General features: G+C 39.4%; 1 protein-coding gene across 2 annotated transcripts in view; it reads left to right on the top strand.

Annotated features, from left to right (window-relative positions):
* The window catches only part of tbc1d22a (TBC1 domain family, member 22a), a 193,042-nt gene that overhangs the window by 125,010 nt on the left and 48,500 nt on the right, over window positions 1-19,532 (top strand). For both annotated transcript variants that reach the window (XM_036577364.1, XM_036577363.1), the window contains exon 11: window positions 15,400-15,527. In XM_036577364.1, coding sequence (XP_036433257.1) covers window positions 15,400-15,527 — 128 coding nt within the window. The remainder of the gene's footprint in view (window positions 1-15,399; window positions 15,528-19,532) is intronic.

The following is a 19,532-nucleotide window of genomic DNA, read 5'->3' on the forward strand; positions in this document are numbered from 1 at the left end:
TCTCTCTCACTATGGAGGCAGTTGACACTTTCAGCCTTTATAGAAAGTTCAAAGTAATGCATTCTGTATTTTTGGACTCTAAATACAGAGCCCATTTTTATTCCTGAGCTGATGGTGTGCTCGTACTTGAGCATACATGCATGTCTCCTTAGTGAAGCATAATGCAGATTGGTCTCTGTGATCTGATTGTGTAGTGCTAAGCTTGTCGCTTGATGCGCAAGTATTTGTGGAGCTTGGCTGTGACATGAGGGTCATTGTCAAGAAAAAAAACTGCAAATGCAGTTCAATTAAAAGAAATTGAAAAAGTCTCTGGAATAAGCCATGCAACAGGATGATGAAATGAACCCTCAGAGCGTGGAGTTCAAATTTGTTTTGGTACTAAATGAGTGACATTCTGACCTGAGAGGCCAGCCCTCATTATCCTGATGATCATTTCTCCCTCTCCTTTCCTGTCTTTCTCTCTTTCACTCTCTCATTTTCTCTCTCTCTTGCTATCTCTTTTTTATCACACTTTCCCTCTCTCTCTCTTCTGGTCTTTGTCTCTCTCTCTCTCTCTCTCTCCCTCTCTCCCTCTCTCTCTCTCATTCTCTCCCTCATTTCACTCTCTTTTGCTCTTCCTCTCTCTCGTTCTTTCTCTCATTCTCTTTTGTTCTCTTTCTCCTTCATTTCTCTTTTTTCTCCTTCTCTTTCTCTCTTTTGGTACTCTCTTTTAGTCTCACTCTTTCTTGCTCTCTCTATTATTTTTCCTGTTTCTCTTTTTTCCTCTTTTGTTCTCTTTCTCTGTCTTATTCTCTTTTTTGTTCTTTTTTTTGTCTTTCTCTTTCTTGCTCTTTCACGCTCTTTCTTGCTTTCGCTCTTTCTCTCTCTCTTTTTTACCCCTCTCCCCTTATTCACACTTTATCTCGTGTGTCATGTCAGAGCGCTAGGCTGCAGTGGGTAATGTTTGAATGTGTCTGATCGTACGCCGGGATACTTACCGATAAAGATTTCTCCCTCTTCGCCCCTGGACGTTCTCTCTCTGCGTCATGATCCCAGGCTTCGCTCTCAGCTTTCTTCGTATGTGGAACTGGAAAAGGCTGATGTGTGATCACACCAGATCACCCGTTCAAACAGCCATATTGATTTTTCCTCACCGGTGCGCCATTTTAATCCGCCTGCCAATTTCCTCTCAGTGACTCTATCTTAAGCTTTAATGATCTACCTGCTCCTCAAAAGCACCTGGAGCACTTTCATAAGCTTTTGAAACTGTAGCTGTTGTAATGAAAACTGCTGTTACCATTCCAAGTTTCTCTCTCTGGCCTTGCTTTCCAGTCTGTGCTTTGGTTTTAATAAGAGCCCACCGGTGCAGGTTCTCCTGTCTCTGCGCCAAGCTTAAATACCTTCACACATACAGTACCAGTCGAAAGTTTGGGCACACCTGATTGACTGTATGTTTTTCAGACTTTTAAGATATTTTACGTTTTCCAACGTTATATGTGGACGTCCTGAACATGGTTCACATATCTTGTTCATTTTGTGGTCCGACTGATTTGTGCACTGTGAAAACGAAAGAGCCTTAGTCCACTTTGTGTTTTGCTTTACGGTTAAAGAACCTCAAGGCTTACCGTACATACGCAGCCAGTCTTCCAGTACTTAATGGGTAAAAGTAAAGCACTTAGGATAAATGGTGCCAGTGTGTTTTGGTGATCTTGTGAAGAGACAGCAATACTTGCGTATTAAAGCAATAAGCCACGAGAGCCCTTGTGCTTACAATGTTTTTACAGTGCTTAAAGGGTGATGCTAGGCACTCATGCGGCACAGTTAAATATCCTAGCTGAATTTAAATTACTGTAACAGAGACTTGAGGAGCTTTTTGCTTTTGTAAAACATCAACAAAAATATAATATATGGTATAACAAAAATCTTTAATGAAAGGATCATTTAAATTAAATTAACTTAATGAACAACAGCAACAGTGTAATGTTTTTTTTATAGCTTGGTGATTTTACCATGAGTTCGAACATGAGTCAGCGAGTCAGATGATGAAGCTGTATGATGAACCATATTACCCATTGGTTGGCTTTACCTGGAACTCCGAGTTCTAAAGGATCTGTAATGTGAACAACAGGTGGTCTGAGATTTCATCACTGCTGAAGAGGACCAGAAAGAGAACTTCAGGACTGAGTCCCCTTAAAAGTTTGCTTACATTGTGAACGCAAAAAGCACCAAAATCATTTGCAGCTGGCTCCTTTTCAGGTTCATTTAATAGTGTTTGATTCATTTAAATAGAACTGTTTGTGAAAACCTTTTTAAAAACATTTTCATGTAAAAGTCTTTGCATAAATTCATGGAATTTGCTTCCAAACCCAATATACGTAGTGAAGTTGACTGTGTATGAATTTATTTCCAAAGCAAAACCTCTACGTATAAAAACATTCTTGGAAGCATATGTGTAATCTTCTTCAGGACTGTTGGAAAAAGCATCTCAGGAGGCTCCTCATGGTGCTGCTTGAGAGAATGATCAAGAGTGTGTTAAAGCTGCATCAAGGTCAAAGGAGGACTTCTTTAAAATGGAAAATTTAGATTTTAACACTTTTTTCATGCTTAATAAAAATCATGCCTCAGAAACAGAATGGAAAAACAGAAAGTTCACTCCAAGCAATATTTCAGGTCGTGCATTCCAACACCAACATAACACCAACATCATACTCCTTTTAGAGCAAACTTACAATGTAGTTAATTCCTTGGTGTTGAAACAGATGAACTGAAACGTTATTACCGATAAGTGGTTACTTCTGGTTGTGCCCTTGAGCAAGACCCTTAACCCCCCATTGCCCTAGGTGGTGCTGTCCTGCTTGCAACGCTGTGCTGCCCCAAGACTGGACAAGCAAATTTCACTTGTATGATCTATAAAAGTATAACATAACATAGCTTTTGCTGCACAGCATGCATAAAGTGATACATTAAATGCAAGCACATGAGATGTGATATTGATCCCAAGACTTTGGAGAAATTGAAGGTAAGACTTAATATAATAATATAGAAATAATAATGTAGTTGAAATAACATTATTTACCAGTAACGGAGATTGCAAATTAACTTTCCTGTTCTGGAACAGTTGAAGATGACTGTGTCTGCTTTTGTTTTTATTCCTAGCAAAATGCTACTTGTTTAGGGTTTCCAGTTTTGCTCTTCAAACTGGTTTGGGGTCCTGCAGTGTTTCTACTATAGAATTTTATGAAATATTACGAAGTCAATTACAAAACTCTGCAGAGGGCTTTTAATATGAAACGACAGATACAGGAGGTGGAGATATGTGGCGACACCCAACCTGATCATCGTATGGCTATGAATCTGACGAAAGAGAGAGAGAAATAAAGGCAGGGTTACACTACACATCTTTTACCTTGAATTTAGCCCTGATTCTCAGTCTGGCTGAGTCGGTGATGGTCTGTTCTAGTCTGCAGATTTTGGGTCAGTTGGAGTCAACAGTGAGGGAGTGAATCAAGTAGTGTGTGAAGGATACATTTGCCTTCCAATCGCGTTTCAGACCAGTAGGAGTAAATCAGACATGTTTGATTTTTTTGACCTGATTCTGAGGACAATCTAACAGTGTATATTGGTCAGCAACTTAATCTGAATGGACTCCTCCAACAGCCAGTGAAAATGTAGAACATGAAAGAAGTAAATACAGTAAGTAAAAAAGAAAAAATGGTGAGAAGTCACTTGTGTGTGTAGCAGAGCTTTTTAATGAACTTAGTTAAGTACACAGTTGAGTTTATGTACATCTAAAACTCTAAAAACTACCAGACTAATCACATCTTTACATCCATCGTAGGAGAGTTGGCCTGCCCCCACTACTGAAAAAAAATCCCAGAGGAAAGACTGTCCTGCTTCAAATTAAAAACAAAATATAAACTGGGATAAGAAGACGTACAAACTTTTGACTGATACTGCGTATCTCTGTTGTTTGTTCACTCAGTCTGCAGTCTGCATTGCATTTAGGAGATCAGTATTATCTGTGTACTTTGCACCACTCGGTCAGTTTGGGCTCTGTGTTTTGCTTAAGATGACAACTGCAGTGGTTAGAGAAAGCACACTTGGACCTAGAATCCACCGATGCTAGATCGACAGCCCCATGCCCTCCTGGGAACTGAGCCAGGGAACCCTCCAGCTCCACCACGTTCATTTCCTGGCATGCGTCCCTAACCCACTGAGCCACTGCTGCTCATTGATTTAGCCATTGAAGAGTTCTCCGTGCCAGCTTATGGCCAGTCCCTTCCCTTACAGCCTGCACTGGGGTCTGACAGTACAGGCAGGCCCCACATTATCTGCTGAGAGCACCATGATGGATGCCCATGCTCCCTGCTCCTGATAAGCTGCGGATTCATTGCTCTTTAGCAGCCGCTGTCATCGTTCAGCACCTTTAGCGGTGGGGCAACCATGGAAATGAAAGTGTGCTCCCAATTAAAATTAACACCCTGAGAAGGCCACTAGAAAAATATGGATGGTTAATAAAACAGGCAGTCGCCTTCACTTCAGAGAGGAGAGTGTGAAAACACTGAAGACATAGTCAGTTCACTCCCTCTTGGCTAATTTTACTTTTTTGTGCTCTTAAATGAGTTTTTCTTACAGGTAAGGCCATGGTTTCCAGAACGTTCTCTCCCACCGAAGCACAGAGGAGACATTTCACATTTATGTCTACCTGTCTGCACAGCTAGCCTGTATATAGGGCTATTAAGTTTGATGCTTGTGCTCTGTCAGTAGGCAGTAATGGTTTGTCGTGAGATTTTACCTCCTTGTTCTCTCCAATGTGCTTGCTTTAGCATAATTTTGATGTGAGTTTTGCTTAGATGACTTGGCGGTACACAGTGTACAGGTTTGATTTAGATGACTTTTCACTGAGACTTGGCTCCTGTCAACTTTTTATTGGGGAATTCACATGACCTTACTTCACTGACTTTTTCTCATAGAGTTTCCTCCTCTCTCTTTCTCCTTGTCTCTCCTCTTCATGCTCAGTACGCTGTACTGGCTGGCAGTGGAGATGTATGCATTTGGGGTGGAGCCACCTCTTCTTTTGATAGCCACTGCAGCATCTCATAGTGTGTCAGTAGGAGCAGATCTCCTCATTGGTTCATGCAGGAACGGTGTTCTGTTGAGATACCTGAATAATGCTATCAAAGAACTCGGGTTACGTTTGTAAGTAGAGATGGCATGTCAGTATCAACGGGTATTGGTATTGGGCTGATATCGATAGAAAATGCTGGATCGGATACTAGAGGGGAAAAAAAGTCCACTGAATCCAGTGAGTCCTATAACTGGACTGAAAATATCACACTCTCATTGTGTGATGTGCTGTTGTTAGCTGTGTTTTTCTTCCTCTGGGGGAGTGAGTAACTTTGAGTAACTTGAGCATGATATCCTACTTTTAGATGCTCTTTTTAAGTAAAATGATTTAATTTAAAATAGGTTTAAAGTGTTTTTAAAGGAGAAATATTGGATTGGTATCAGCCAATACTCAAGGTTTCGGTATCAATATCGGCATCAGTATCAGAAAAGAAGAATTGGTACTATGCCGTCTCTATTCACAACCTTATATTCTTAACCTTATTTAGTGAGAGGCCACCCTTCATTTATTTAATTTCCAGCCAAAATGCCTATTAAGTACAAATTATTCATTATTCAGGAGAAAATATATTTGCATTTCTGAAAAGATAATTTGCGTAAGGAATGGGAATGTCACAGGAAAATAAGTGAAAAATGGGACTCCCGACAATCGTGCAAGGGCAGACCACCAAAACTGTCACCAACAGATAAACAGCACTTAAGCAGAAAAGAAAATCAAGCTTCACTCTTGCTTTAAAAATGAAAACATTACGGATATTTCAACACCGAGTCTGAAAGGATGTGTAGCTAAGTAATCTGCTGGTGATCTCAAAACAGTGGACTGGCCATCCCAGAGTCTAGACCTCAGAGAGCATCATTGAATGTATTTGCAGAATACAGAAAGTGCAACCAACTTCCAAGACTAAACTTTGGAGGTATGGAAAAAATACCCCTGCACATTTCTGTGAAAAACTTAACTGGCTGCTTTGACTATAAATTAAGTAAATGAAAGGTGGAGTTCTGCTCAGAACTGTATTTGTTATTGGTGTATCACTTTAGGATGTATTACCAGACATGCTTGAAGCCCACACATAACATGAGTCAACCATTTATTCGTACATAAACAGTTCAGAGTCTGGCTCATGAGTCCTGCAGCACCTTAGACAGGCCTGCACTCAATACAGTATGTTCTGGAGTTGGTGCAATCAGTAGTTAGTTTATAGAACCTCACAAAAGTATGAGAAGAGGTACATCTCCCTGCTGCACAAGCAGGAACACCCAGAAACAAAGCCTATTAATTTGCCATTCCCCCAGTAGAATGCACGCACAATCCATCTGCATCCTTTGCTGGTGTAAGCTAAAGCAATAGCTTCTGCATTCTATTGGGACAGGCATTGCTTAGTAATGGAGCTTCCAGTTTTGCCCAAGATATAACCAGCTGCTTAGTCTGCTATATTCTCTGTTATGACCATGTGAATGTGCAGTGCATGTACCAGATAAAGAATATGAAACTGAGGCATAAACAGGCCATCAGCTCCAGGGGGTGACATGCTACTGGCAAATTAATAACCTTATCAAGGCTGCCTGGACATGTCAGCCCGTTACTAAGGGTAGCTTTTCCCTCTAATAATAGTGGGAGGTGTCTGCGTTTGCCTTTGCAAGCAACAAAAGTCTTAGCTTGGCAGCTACTTTGGATGCTAGCCATTGAAGAATCTAGTCAGAGTTTTCAGTTTGAAGACAGCCAGCTCTAACCACGAAAAGGCCTCTTCATATGACGATTTACTGCGGCCAAAGAACATTAGCCATCCTGTGCCCAGTGTTTGAATTGCTGGCTAATAAATATGAAGGTTTGATTCTTTTTGGTTGTGTATTTCTTGACTGCCATTCTGTAGGAGCTGATATTGAATTTAGAGCTTCTGAAGCCTACACAGAAAGGCATATCCACAGTAAGTGACACTTAAACACAGTATCTGTATTGCAAATAGTGAATACGGTGGAGACTGCGTTTACCAAAATGAGGAATCCCGTATTCAAATGTCAGTATTTTTGGGCACTTGTTGAGTAGTTTGGTTAGATAGAGATAGTATTGTTATCGGGGCTCATTATCAGCAGATACTTGAGGATTACTGGAAATTGGAAGGGGAAAAAGTGGAAATAAATGCTAGAGAACTACAGCATTCAGTGTACACTTTTACTACGATGAGGATTGTCCTAATAGGTAGCTGTCGATAGTAGCCCAGCAGCACTGGATGAGGCTTCCTCAAGCAAACTCTTCCCAATTTGCACATTGTTTCCTCTTATCTCCTCTGCTTTGTATGACTATGAAGTTCATCTGCATGCAGATTGCTAAAGGTAAATTTATGTAAATGAAGGCACAGCATGTTTTGCTGTATTCATATGAGGCTGGCATTTGTTTGGAGAGCACACATTAACATTTTAAGCATCATGAGAGATGAAGTGGCACCTCTACAGAGACTCGAGAGCAAAAGTCTCTCAGGTCTGACTCTTTATTGACAGATAAATTTATTTGTGTGAGTGTTGTGTGCTCTTACGTGAATTGTTTGAACATGATTTATCTCTGTATGTGACTCTAGTAGGGCACCTCCACACTGATAAGGGGTCAAGCTCTTGGATTTAACCTCTCTCTTGCTTGCTGTTTCTCCCTTTGGGCTAATTTAAGCCTTTGATTCCTCTTGGCAGCTTGTTCACAAGCAACCTCTGTCCCTTCTGAAGTTGCCTTTGTCTAAATTAGTAAGAGGGGAAAAAAAAATAAGACACCAACACATGCATTTATTCATAACCTTCCGTGGCCATTGAGAAATAAGAGAGGAATAGTGACCTGTTTTGGATGTGCTTTGCATGGTCATTGACTGGAGACTGAGCATAATTAATTTCAGATGAAATGCAGTGTATGAGGATGTTGTCTGATTTAAGGCTTATGATTAAGCCCTGAAAATAGATCTCGTAATGTCGTGGTGACAAATGTCATCTTTCCAACCCTTAGAGAGCTACAGGCAAGCACGCAGGAGCAGTGACAACTGGTACATCTGGAGATTTAGCCTGTGAATAAAGCTGTCATAGCACACACAAAGATACTGGACTGACAGTTTACATGGATCATTTTACTGAATTAGTTCAAACTACTGTCCCACAGTAAATAAAAAAAACAAACAATTAAGTATTCAGAGTTTAGGGTTATGTTATGGTCTAGAACTCCATTTCCAGATGAAGTTGGGGCGCTGTGCAAAATGTAAATAAAAACAAAATGCAACGATATGCAAATCATTTAACCCCTATATTTAATTGAAAATAGTACAAAGACAACATATCAAATGTTGAAACTGAGAAATGTTATTGTTTTTTGAAAAATATATGCCTATTTTCAGTTTGATGCCAACAACACGTTCCAAAAATGTTGGGACAGGGGAAGCAAAAGGCTGGTAAAGTTGTAGAATACTAAAACACCTGGTGGTTGATTGGCAACAGGTCAATAACATGATTGGATATCAAAAAGCATCCCAGAGAGGCTGAGTCTTTCAGAAGTAAAGATGAGGAGAGTTTCACCACTCTGTGAAAGACTGAACAGTCAAACAGAGCAACAAATTGAGAATAATGTTTCTCAATGTAAAATAGCAAAGAACTTCAGGATTTCATCATCTACAGTTTATAATAACCTTAAAAGATTCAGAGAGTCTGGAGAAATCTCTGTATGCAAGGGACAAGACCAAAAACCAGTATTTGCTGGTTGTGATCTTTGGGCCCTCAGACGGCACTGCATTAAAAACAGATATGGTTCTCTACAGGAAATCACTGCATCGGCTCAGAAACACTTTTGAAAACCACCGTCTGCATCCACAAATGCAAGTTAAAACCCAAAAATTCAAATAAGAAACCATATATAAACAGGATCCAGAAACGCTGCCACCTTCTCTGGGCCCGAGCTTATTTAAAATGGGCTAAGGGGAAGTGGAAAAGTGTCCTGTGGTCCGACAGATCAACATTTGAAATTCTTTTTGGAAATCATGGACACTGTGTTCTCCAGGCTTAAGACCACTCAGCTCGTTATCAGTTCACAGTTCAAAAGCCAGTATTCATGATGGTATAGGGGGGCATTAGTGCACATGGTTGACTGGCACGCCTGTGAAGACATCCGTTGATGCTGAACGATATATAGATGTATTGGCAACATATGCTGCAATCATGACTGTGTCTTTTTCAGAGAAAGACCTTGCTTATTTCAGCAAGATAATGCCAAACCACATTCTGCACGTATTACAGCAGCATTGCTCCGTATTAAAAGAGCTCGGGTGCTAAACTGGCCTGCCTGCAGTCCAGACCTGTCACCACTAAAAACATTTGGCGTATTATGAAATGAAAAATACAACAAAGGACACCCCGAACTGTTGAGAAGCTGAAATCCTGTATTAAATGAGAATGGGAAAACATTTCACTTTCAAAACTACAGCAGTTGGTCTCTTCAGTACCGCTTACAGAAGAGGTGATGAAACACAGTAGTAAACATAGCCCTGCCCCAACTTTTTTGGAATGTGGTGTTGTCATCAAATTCAAAATGGGCATATATTTTAAAAAAAACAATAAAATTTCTTAATTTCAACATTTGATATGTTGTCTTTGTCGTTGTAGTATTTTCCTTTAAAAATATGGTTTACATGATTTGCACATCATTGCATTCTATTTTTATTTACATTCCGCACATTTAAACTTTTCTATTTCTGGAGAAAATGTTTAAGTGTTGGTAATAATCTGAAAATGCCCAACCCTAGAAGAGACAGACAGTGTCTGTCATTACTCAAGTAATTTGATTAGTTTTTGAATTGTCATTTTAACGCATCTAACAAATGCTACTAGCAGCATGTAAACACCATGGAAATATATACAAATTATTGTAGGCTTTCACAGTAATTAGGGAATAAACAAGAGCCAGGTGCTGTTTGTGAATGAAAATGGTTTGTGTGTATATATGAAGCTGCAGATTTCTGAAACTATGCTACAGCTTTGCTTCTAAAGTAACTGTTTATCATTGTGTAATGATCCATTCTGCATATTCTGCTGAAGGACAGATGATTTCTTATTGCAGTATAATAAAACTGTGGTGAGAGAGCTTCGCCTTGCATAATGTGTTCTCTAGTTTTTATCAATTTGTTTAAAGTAACTCCACATTTCACTTCTTTTTATTGCCATTCTCTTTCACACTGACTCTACTCTTCATTAAACAGATGCTGTGGTGCTGTGAACTTTCAATCAAAATTCACTGGTATTCTGCAAAATAAAAATTTGAGCAGCAGCTTTTAAAGATCATTTGTTAATAATCTTACTAAAAATATATGATTAGCTCCACAGTACTCAACTTGTGTATTTATTGAGTGTTTTTAACATATTTGATGCATTATAGCAGATTTAATGCACATGTAAAGCATTAATTACTTATGTTTTGAATTGGACAGTTTAATTTTTTACAGAAATTTTATCTGAATGCAGCATTCATGTTTATAAATGAAAAAAAAGACAGTTGATTTTTCAATACTATCTGTAGTCTTTTTTTAATACCATGTTGTGTTAAAAATGAATCTGCTCCATAAACTAAAACCTATTCAGTTTCACATGCAAAGCTCTATCTTCTTTTAAGTTATTCCACAGCCTTGGCAGCCAGATCATACACTGGTGAATGGAATCCCCTCTGGAAGAGCTGGTGGTGGGCTTTGAGAATGAGCTGGCTGCATGAGAGCAGTACAGTATCTTTATCCAACGCAGAGTGGCCTGGAAACAGCAGGCCAGTGCGGATGTAATTATGGGATGGATGAGAGGGAGCAGAAGTCACGCAGAAGTCCGCTGCTCAGCAGAAACAGAGCGAGCGCCTCACTTGTCTTTCTCTGATCTCTGACCCCGGCCTGTCCTCCCCCACCCAGAATGTGCTCTGTTTTGTTCCTGCGTGTCTGAGAGAAAGAACTTACAACCATATGCAGACATTATCATCATAGACTCTCTTACAGTATTCTCAAATATCATCTTAAATATGAAGGTAAACTACTTTTTCCTTCTAGGCTGCAGCTATAGAAGCAAACAGGAAAGCGTCATTGTTTATAGTAAAGTCGGCACTATCAAATATATTAGTAGTCGTTTAGGGCTGGCCTGGACAGCATTTCACAGGCTTCGAATGCTTGTTGGTGTTTCCAAACAAGTTCTTGAATACTCATCCTTGGTATATTTCTTAATATTTAAATTTTAAAATTAGCTATAATTTTAAGTATGTTCTTTCAGTACGTTCACAACATTCTAAGCATTGGCACCACCGTCAGGAGATTGCATGGTTGATCCCTGGTGCCATCCGTGCCATCCGTGACCATAATAAGCCATCCGTGACCATAATTGGACTTGCCCTCTTTAGGTCGGTAGTATGGTCCTACCTCTCCCCCATTACTCAGCATGATGCTAGCTAGCATGGGCATCTGTTAACAGATGTAACAGAATTAGCAGTTTGTGTTTTTCTTCAGACACGTTCAGCTGTCCGTTTAGCAAAGCATTAGCATTGTGCTCTACTAGAAAAGATGCAGTGGATGGCTTTACAAGACTTAGGGGAAAATGGTTCTAGCCTTCACCTGCCCAGTGCTGGAAGTATTGTGCGATTGGTGGAGACCTAGCTCGCTAAATAATTTTACACATTTATACATTGCTTTTTTTTAAGATTGATGTCCCAAAGGTGCCAAAAGACAGAGAATGTCCACACATGATTCTGAGGGAGAATCCCTCCTCTCACCCAAACACAGCACAGCAGCAGTTCACAGGCATTATTCGGCCCAACTATAGATACATTTAATATTTATTGACCAGTAAGAACTGAGATGTTACTGAAACATAAAAGAGCCATGTTTTGTGAGCGGTGAAGTTGGTTTAATTTTCACAGATTCAGATTTCTTTCTGCAGTGGCTTTTGAATGGTGGGGAAAAAGAAGTTAATATGTGTAAATGATAATAGTTAGAAACCAAGACAACCAGCTATCATTTTGTTTATGTCTAAACTAAACTGTCATATGTTCTATGAGAGCTTATTGACCGCCTAAAAATTCCATTGCAGTTGGCAGACATGGAGGGGGTCCAAGCACAGGGTGCCTCATGAAGCCAGTAGAACACAAATGATAATGCAGATTTTAGAATGGCCTCTGTTTAAAATAGATGTGTGGTCTGTACCAAATGTTGAAAACTCTGACCTTTTGACCTTGGTATGATGAGCTTACAGATTCTTTAACAAGTATATCAAAATGCCTATAAAACAGTACAGTATTTAGACATGACTTCTAGTTGTTGAATTTGATGAGCTACATAATTCCACTGCACTTACCCCAGTAGTTTAGTCTCACAGTGCACTAGAGTGTCATGTTAAATTCACTAAAATGTTCTATTAGGAACAATGACACCAGACTTTGCTACAGGGAATTGGTTTTTGAACTCACCCTTTTCACTGTTCATGACTTTACGTGTCTGCTATACGTGAATCCATCAGGCTCTGTTTCTTACTGTAAGGCTGGCTTTATACAGTGAAACTTTTATGCAACTAGTTGAATGTTGCGAGTTGCATGCATCATAATTTCTGTAAAATTTACCAGTTACACGAAGCAATTCAAAAACAAAGTTACATGTTACAGTATTTTTGATACCGTGATGTTCTTGATATATGAATCAGAACAATCAAATGTTCAGATTCTTTCAACTGTTGCATTTTTCATAGGTTGGAAGATGCTTGACATTATGCAATTCAAGTGCAGTTTCAAGAGGTTTTGAGCAACTAAAGTTGCATGGAAATTTCACAGCATAAAGCCAGCTGAAGAGAGACCTGTAGCAGAATTTAACATATATGGTAAATTCTCTTTGACTGTTTCTAATCCAGTAATTGTGACAGCTCTACGATATATTCACCACACCAAGTCTCTTTTGTAATGTACGATTTTAGCACTTGCTGTTATTTATAACAGACAGGTGAGCATGTCTGTACATTACATCCTCTCTCTGAGATTTTGAGTCTGCTTGTGTATATCTGCGAGTGTGCCGTATTCAGTGTTAATGAGAATAAGCTGTTTATGTGAAGTGGCTCAAAGTGTAAATGACTCTGTGAAGACAGGTGTGAAATCACACACCACTGCGCTGTGTGTCAAAGAGAGAGTGAGAGGGATGTGTGTGTGTGTGTGTGTGCGTGTGTGTGTGTGTGTGTGTGTGTGTGTGTGTGTGTGTGCATGTGTGTGTGCGTGTGTGTGTGTGAGGGAGAGGGAAAGTGCATGTGCTCCTTCAAGGTCCGTGGCTGGTTCTTGTCATGCTTATGACAGGCCCAGAACATGCTCTTTATTAGGAGCCGTATGAAGATGCCTTCATTTCTGCTGGGGCCTGAAGGTGCGTCGCGCTGTATTTTCTCTCCTCCCTTGTGCCCATGGCTGATTAAGGAAAAGCACCATCAGTAATACCGCAGTTTTTCTCCTGAATGCAACACGCTCCGATCACTCTGCTGACAGACAAGTAATTACCCCTAGCCTGAGTGACAGCGCTGTCTGCGTGATGTTATGGACCGAGGAAGGCTTTTATGGATTTATTAACGCATTATGCTGCTGCTATTTGTGATTCTGTGTGCATGTGCATGCATGTGTGTATGTATCTTTTGTGTTAGATTAAAAATAAGACAGTTTGTTCACTGTTCATGTGTTTGGGCATCGCATTAGCAGTGGGTGGATGTTGTTTAGCACATTTAATGCATTACAGTCCAAACTGTTTCAATACAAGCACATATAGCTGCTTCACTAGACTAATTCACTAGGCTATAGTCAAACAAAAAATATTAAGTAAAAAAGTAATAAGCAAACAAAAAAATCAGTTTATCCATGATGGATCAATTCCATGCATTTTACATTGCCTTATTATTGTCTAGCTGGCTATGTTTGTTACATTGGTCATGCATTTTGCCAGAACAGTCACTGAGCACAACCTTAATATTTAGGTATTTTTGATGTTTTATTTTTGCAAATAATTTTCATATTTATATTTGGCATATTTGAAATTATTGGTTTGGTTAAATGTCTAAATGTCTGTATATTGTAGTGATATTTTGCATTGCCAGTTGCCCCCTGTGCAGCCACAGCCCACAGATTGAAAATCACTGCTCTAACAAATTCTGAAATTTCATATGGATGATGACATTCCTGGAATTTATTCCCCGGGAAACGTTTTGGAGTCAGTTAATCTTGTGTAGTGGATAACAGTGATCTTTTCCTTTTTAATGTAGAATTTTGGGGGAAGGATTGTGGAAAAAGCAGTGCATTTGGTTTTGAGATGGATTTTTTTTTTCTGAAGTGAAAACATGATGTTAGATCTTAAGGGCAAGACGTCTCCCCAGACATGGGGCAAAAGGCCCATTTTAGCACATTGCCCTAAAAACATTATTATTTACTTAGATTGTCATATAAAGACACAGAGGTGTTCACTGGACTTTCACTGGCTAGCTAGAGTTCGCAGTACAAGGTAGCTACAGTGATCGTTAGCTAGAATTAGGAAATCTTTGTAGGCATCTAAGGTTGTATATGAGTTTTGCAGCTTGGCAGAGTTACACCCACACCTGATTTGTTCTGTCATATTATTGTTGTTGCACAAAAAGATACAATAATAATACACTGAAAAGAATATGTTAAATACAATACATAACTAATATAATCATGAAAACTGTGTAATTAATGATCAAAATTGACATTTCAAATGTTTCTGTTACTGGAATTTGTCATAATGCTTTCAGTGATTTGGAATCATTAAGACGTAAGCTGATAGAGGCCTCAATTTCATTTTAAAATATTATATTTTTAGTGTTGTACTTTGATTAGTTACATTTTTTGATGAAGGCAAATACTAGAAATGATTTTGTAATTATACATTCTGTAAAATGTAGATGACAAATTGATGCAAATTCATGCAAGATTCATTAGGGGGACTTCTCAACCCAGACAGGGGGTGTCTTGCCCCACTATCGCACCTTTACAAGATTCCTTTCTTGTGCTATAAAAATCAAAATGACTGCTGTTTCAGTTTATTTACATTGTGTAGGTTTTTGCATCATCATTCTGTGAATACTAAATTCATGCACAGATATAGTTTAGCGTTACAGTAAATTGTATTTAAGAGGGATATTTTCCCCACATTTTCCCCTATTGGTAAATGAAACTTCTTTAAAGAGAACTGTGATACAGTGCTCTGTGAGTTGTGTGTGTGTGTGTGTATGTACAGTGCTTTACTAACACGCTGACTCATGTGTTTTTGCCCTGTACAGAGACGGTGCATCGACACATGCAGCACTATGAGGTGGAGTACCTGCAGTTTGCCTTCCGCTGGATGAATAACCTGCTGATGAGGGAACTGCCCTTGCGCTGCACTATCCGGCTATGGGACACCTACCAGGTAAGACTGCCAGTAACTGTGTATTTGACTCAAATATTGGAAGGGAAAAAGTGCTGTTGGCCCGTCTCTAGTTGAGTCCGTCAGAAAAGTTACGAGGTTTAAGTTCGTGCTTTGTTGCACATCCATTCTTTAAGGCACTGAGTACACATTTTTCACACTTGATTCTGAAATTTACAGTGAATAATTTAATGCAAAAGTTTGGGCGGTCAGCATGTTTTGTTGAATTTTCTAAGTGAAAATAAGTTAACACATCCACTACAGAGAACACGCTTAACCACACTTGCTTTTTATTTACTGTGTTTAACATAAGAAACCCAAATAATAATAATAAATAATAAATAAATAGAAATTGTGCACTAAAATTTGCAAAAAAATGTAAGTTTCTTCCTTGTAAAAGATGTGTTATTGTATTAGTAAGTAAAATGGGGGTTTAGGTGAAAGTTTTCTAGTTTGCTAATGTGCTGTTGGACCCAAAAGCATTGACTCATAAGTTAGAATATAGCTGAAATTATGCACTTTTGTATATAGTAACACACAATTTCCATAACATATTAACAAATAAAATAGTTCTAGAAAAATGATGGCAGAGGTGTCCCAAGACTACTTCTAGCACTGTACATTGTGAGTGATATATAACTATCCAAATTCTTCATCCTTCTGTAAATTCCTATTTGAATGCTGCAAAAGATGCTTCTTGACTCTGCAAGTGCTACTTGCAGCCCTCTTTGTGCTTTTGTCAGTGCTCTAAAAGAACTTGAAGGATTTAAGGTCAATGGGTTCAATTTACTTCTTAGCTATGTATGTGGTGCAATCATATGAAGTACCTGTTGCTTTTCAATAAAAAGTAAAATACGTTATACATGTAGTATGGAAAATTTCTTACTTCACAACAATATTGAATGAGTGCCCTCCAGAACAAAGCACCAGTAAACAGTAGATTTTTTATAGCTGCGGAAAGCACCCACTGTACACACGCACTGTTTATCCATTTTCTCTCTTTGGTGTATTTTCTTTTCCTCTTGTTATCAACCCAGAAGAAAAGGTTTGAGTAGCTTTAGCATCTGTAAAGTACCAGATCGATCTGTCTCCATTTCTGAATAGAGGGTTTTGAAGGACGAGCTCCAATGACTTGTTATTATGTTTTATTGCCAGTCTGACTTGAATCAGTTACTAGTGCTGCTTGGCACTGCAAGTGGTTTACTTGCTCATTTATTTGTTTGTTTATTTATTTACTTATTTATTTATTTTATTGTTTACTTGACACACTGAAGCACCGACCTCCCGATGACACAGTCAGGCTTGCCATTGATTGTGTGGACATATTTACTTTTTGTGTTGAGGCTGCTGCAAAAACCACCTTCGCTTATGAGGCCAAACACAAGTCAATAAGAGAAGGATATTGCTTAATGCACATTATTGATCCCTCCTGTTCTTCCAAGTGAAGAAATGGGGGGTAAATGTGTAGGAAAGAAATGATAAATTATACACAATAAACTGAATTAGAGCTTAGTCTAGATTTAGCCTCTTCTTTTCGGGTGTATCACTATTTAAATATGCACAGTCTAGATTTTGCTGGAAGTAATTGTGTATACAGAAGTGGCTGTCTGAATTGTGTTTCTTGTATTGATTTTAAGAGCAAACTCTGGCCAAACACAAGGCTAAGGGAAGAACATACAGAAGGCTTAGGTAGGTAGAAGCAGGTAAAAGGGCGGGATTTGTTGGCTCCTGTCTTGGCGCTTAGACGGTTGCGTTTGGATATTTTCCTACTTTTATCCCCAATTTAGTCATTGCCAATTCCGCCTGCTGGCTAGGTCTCCCTCTGTCAGATGATGCTGCCAAGATGGGAGGATGAGGGCTAGTATATGCTTCCATCAAGTCAAGCACTAGCGCATCTTTTCAAACTGGGTGGTCAATCCACATCACAACACACTAACTGCCAATTCTGTTACATCAGCTAACAGGCACTCTCGTTGGCTGGCATCATGCTGAGTGATGGCAGGAGATGGAGGGCCATCCTACCCACCCAGAGAGTATGAGGACAGTTATGCCCTCTTAGACCCTGGGCCATGGACTCCACTGGCATCACCAGGGATCAAACTCGCAAAACTCTCCACCATAGGGCCAGCATTTAGGCCAGTGTTCACTTACCCTCTTCCTCAAGATCTGCCTTCCTCCAAGTTTCACCAACCCAAGTCTGGCACAACTCATTCATCTAGTCAAGAACCTCTGGGGGCAACTATTGAATGGATCAACTGGGATTAATAAGGATTGCATCTAGACTCCTCAGGAAGTTAGATCTCCAGGAGCAGGTTTGGTGGCCACTGCTTAAGATGGCTGGGCCAGACAGGATCCCCATTTATTTAATTAATCACTTATTAATACTTTTCTCACTAAGTAAGCTACAGGTAAATATCAGCATTGAAAATAGCTGTGGAAACAAGCATCCAATTCACAAACTCATTCAAGCCTTGTACAGAGAACATATTACTTCCCTCTAGTGAATGATTGTAATGCTCAATTCCTGTTCTTAATCTCCTCCCCAGACCTTTTATCAGACTCCTCAGGAAATATGCCACTGTGGAAGGCGCTGATGATCAGACTTTGTGGTGCGGAGATGTAATGTTGCTGTCTTTAAATAGTCCATTCCTGCCCTGCCAGTGGATGCCAATGAGAAAGAAAGTCCTAGAGTGCTTGACCTTTCAAATAACGACGATGCTTGAGTTGTTCAGTGGTTATGGCCCACTCTTAACTCCAACAACCTGTCTTCAGAAGCCTCTCATTTCCCCATCCACACTCCCTCACAATGCGCTGGCCCTTTCATGTCTGACCAGAGGCTGGTCTAAACCTGTTGCTGGACCTGCTGATAGGACCAGTCTGACAGCAAGTGCTCAGACAAGACTAGCCCTTATAACCCTTAACCTAATCTTAACTCCTTTTGAGAACTGGACAGTATATTGTTTATGTATTGTAAGTATATTGTTTATTTACTGTCATCAGGATATTGGCCTTTATTGATATTGGAAAAGGTATCAATATGCGAATGTTGGCCAATCACAGAATGTTTTATGTGTTGTGAGCATTCTGACCAACCTTAGAAGGTCCAGATGATGTTCTTTGGATGTTTGGATGAATCAAGGCGAGTTATTTTGGTCAAAAATGACAAAAATATTGTAGGACAACGTTTACCTAATATCTATATCCTTATATCACAGTATGCCACAAAGTAATTGCAATGTGGAATTTTGACCATATCATGGATCCTTAGCCACCTCTGTCCTCTCATGTAAACTGCTGTATTGACTATTATTTGAGCATTGTTATTCTTGTGGTCATTGCTATAAAACCTCTAACTACCAATCAATATCATAAATATTCACTCAAAATGTTCAGTGGAAAAAAACTGAGAACATAAAAAAAGAAAAGCTTCTTTTAATGTAGGCCTGTTATGAAATTCAGAAAATGATCTATTAGAATCACGTTTGTCCCTTTCCCCCTTTACTTAAATCTGCTGCTAATGATGCTGTGCGCTTTCTCCTCTTTGGCATGTAATTTATATTTGCTCTGTGTGGATTTTGGAAACTGCTTTGCCAACAGCGTTATTATACAGGAGTTAGAGAGGGTAAAAAAGCACTGCTTATCCTCTGAATTTCACAGTGCTTTTTTACCGAGCAGGAAGGATTACCTTTTAGGTTTTTTGGAGCCCATTGTGGATTCCTCAACAGAGCCCAGGAATAGAATGTAATTCATCCCATGCATATTTAATGCATAACCAAATATGCATTAAATGACTGCTCCCTCTCTCACCTTCCCCTGCTGGCTCTGACAACCTGTGTCATGGTAACTCACCTTAAAGATCCTGATGGCCTGAATTAGGCAGGTTTCTGCACTAAATCTTTCATGGTCTCTGAAAACATGGATGGTATCTCTTGCTGTCTCTCCAAGGGAGTTTGTTTTGCAGGCAGCCAGAATGCATTTTGTGTGTCTAGATCTGTGCTGCTTGTTGAT

This window comes from Colossoma macropomum, unplaced genomic scaffold, assembly GCF_904425465.1.
Source record: "Colossoma macropomum unplaced genomic scaffold, Colossoma_macropomum, whole genome shotgun sequence".
Taxonomy (NCBI): Eukaryota; Metazoa; Chordata; class Actinopteri; order Characiformes; family Serrasalmidae; genus Colossoma; species Colossoma macropomum.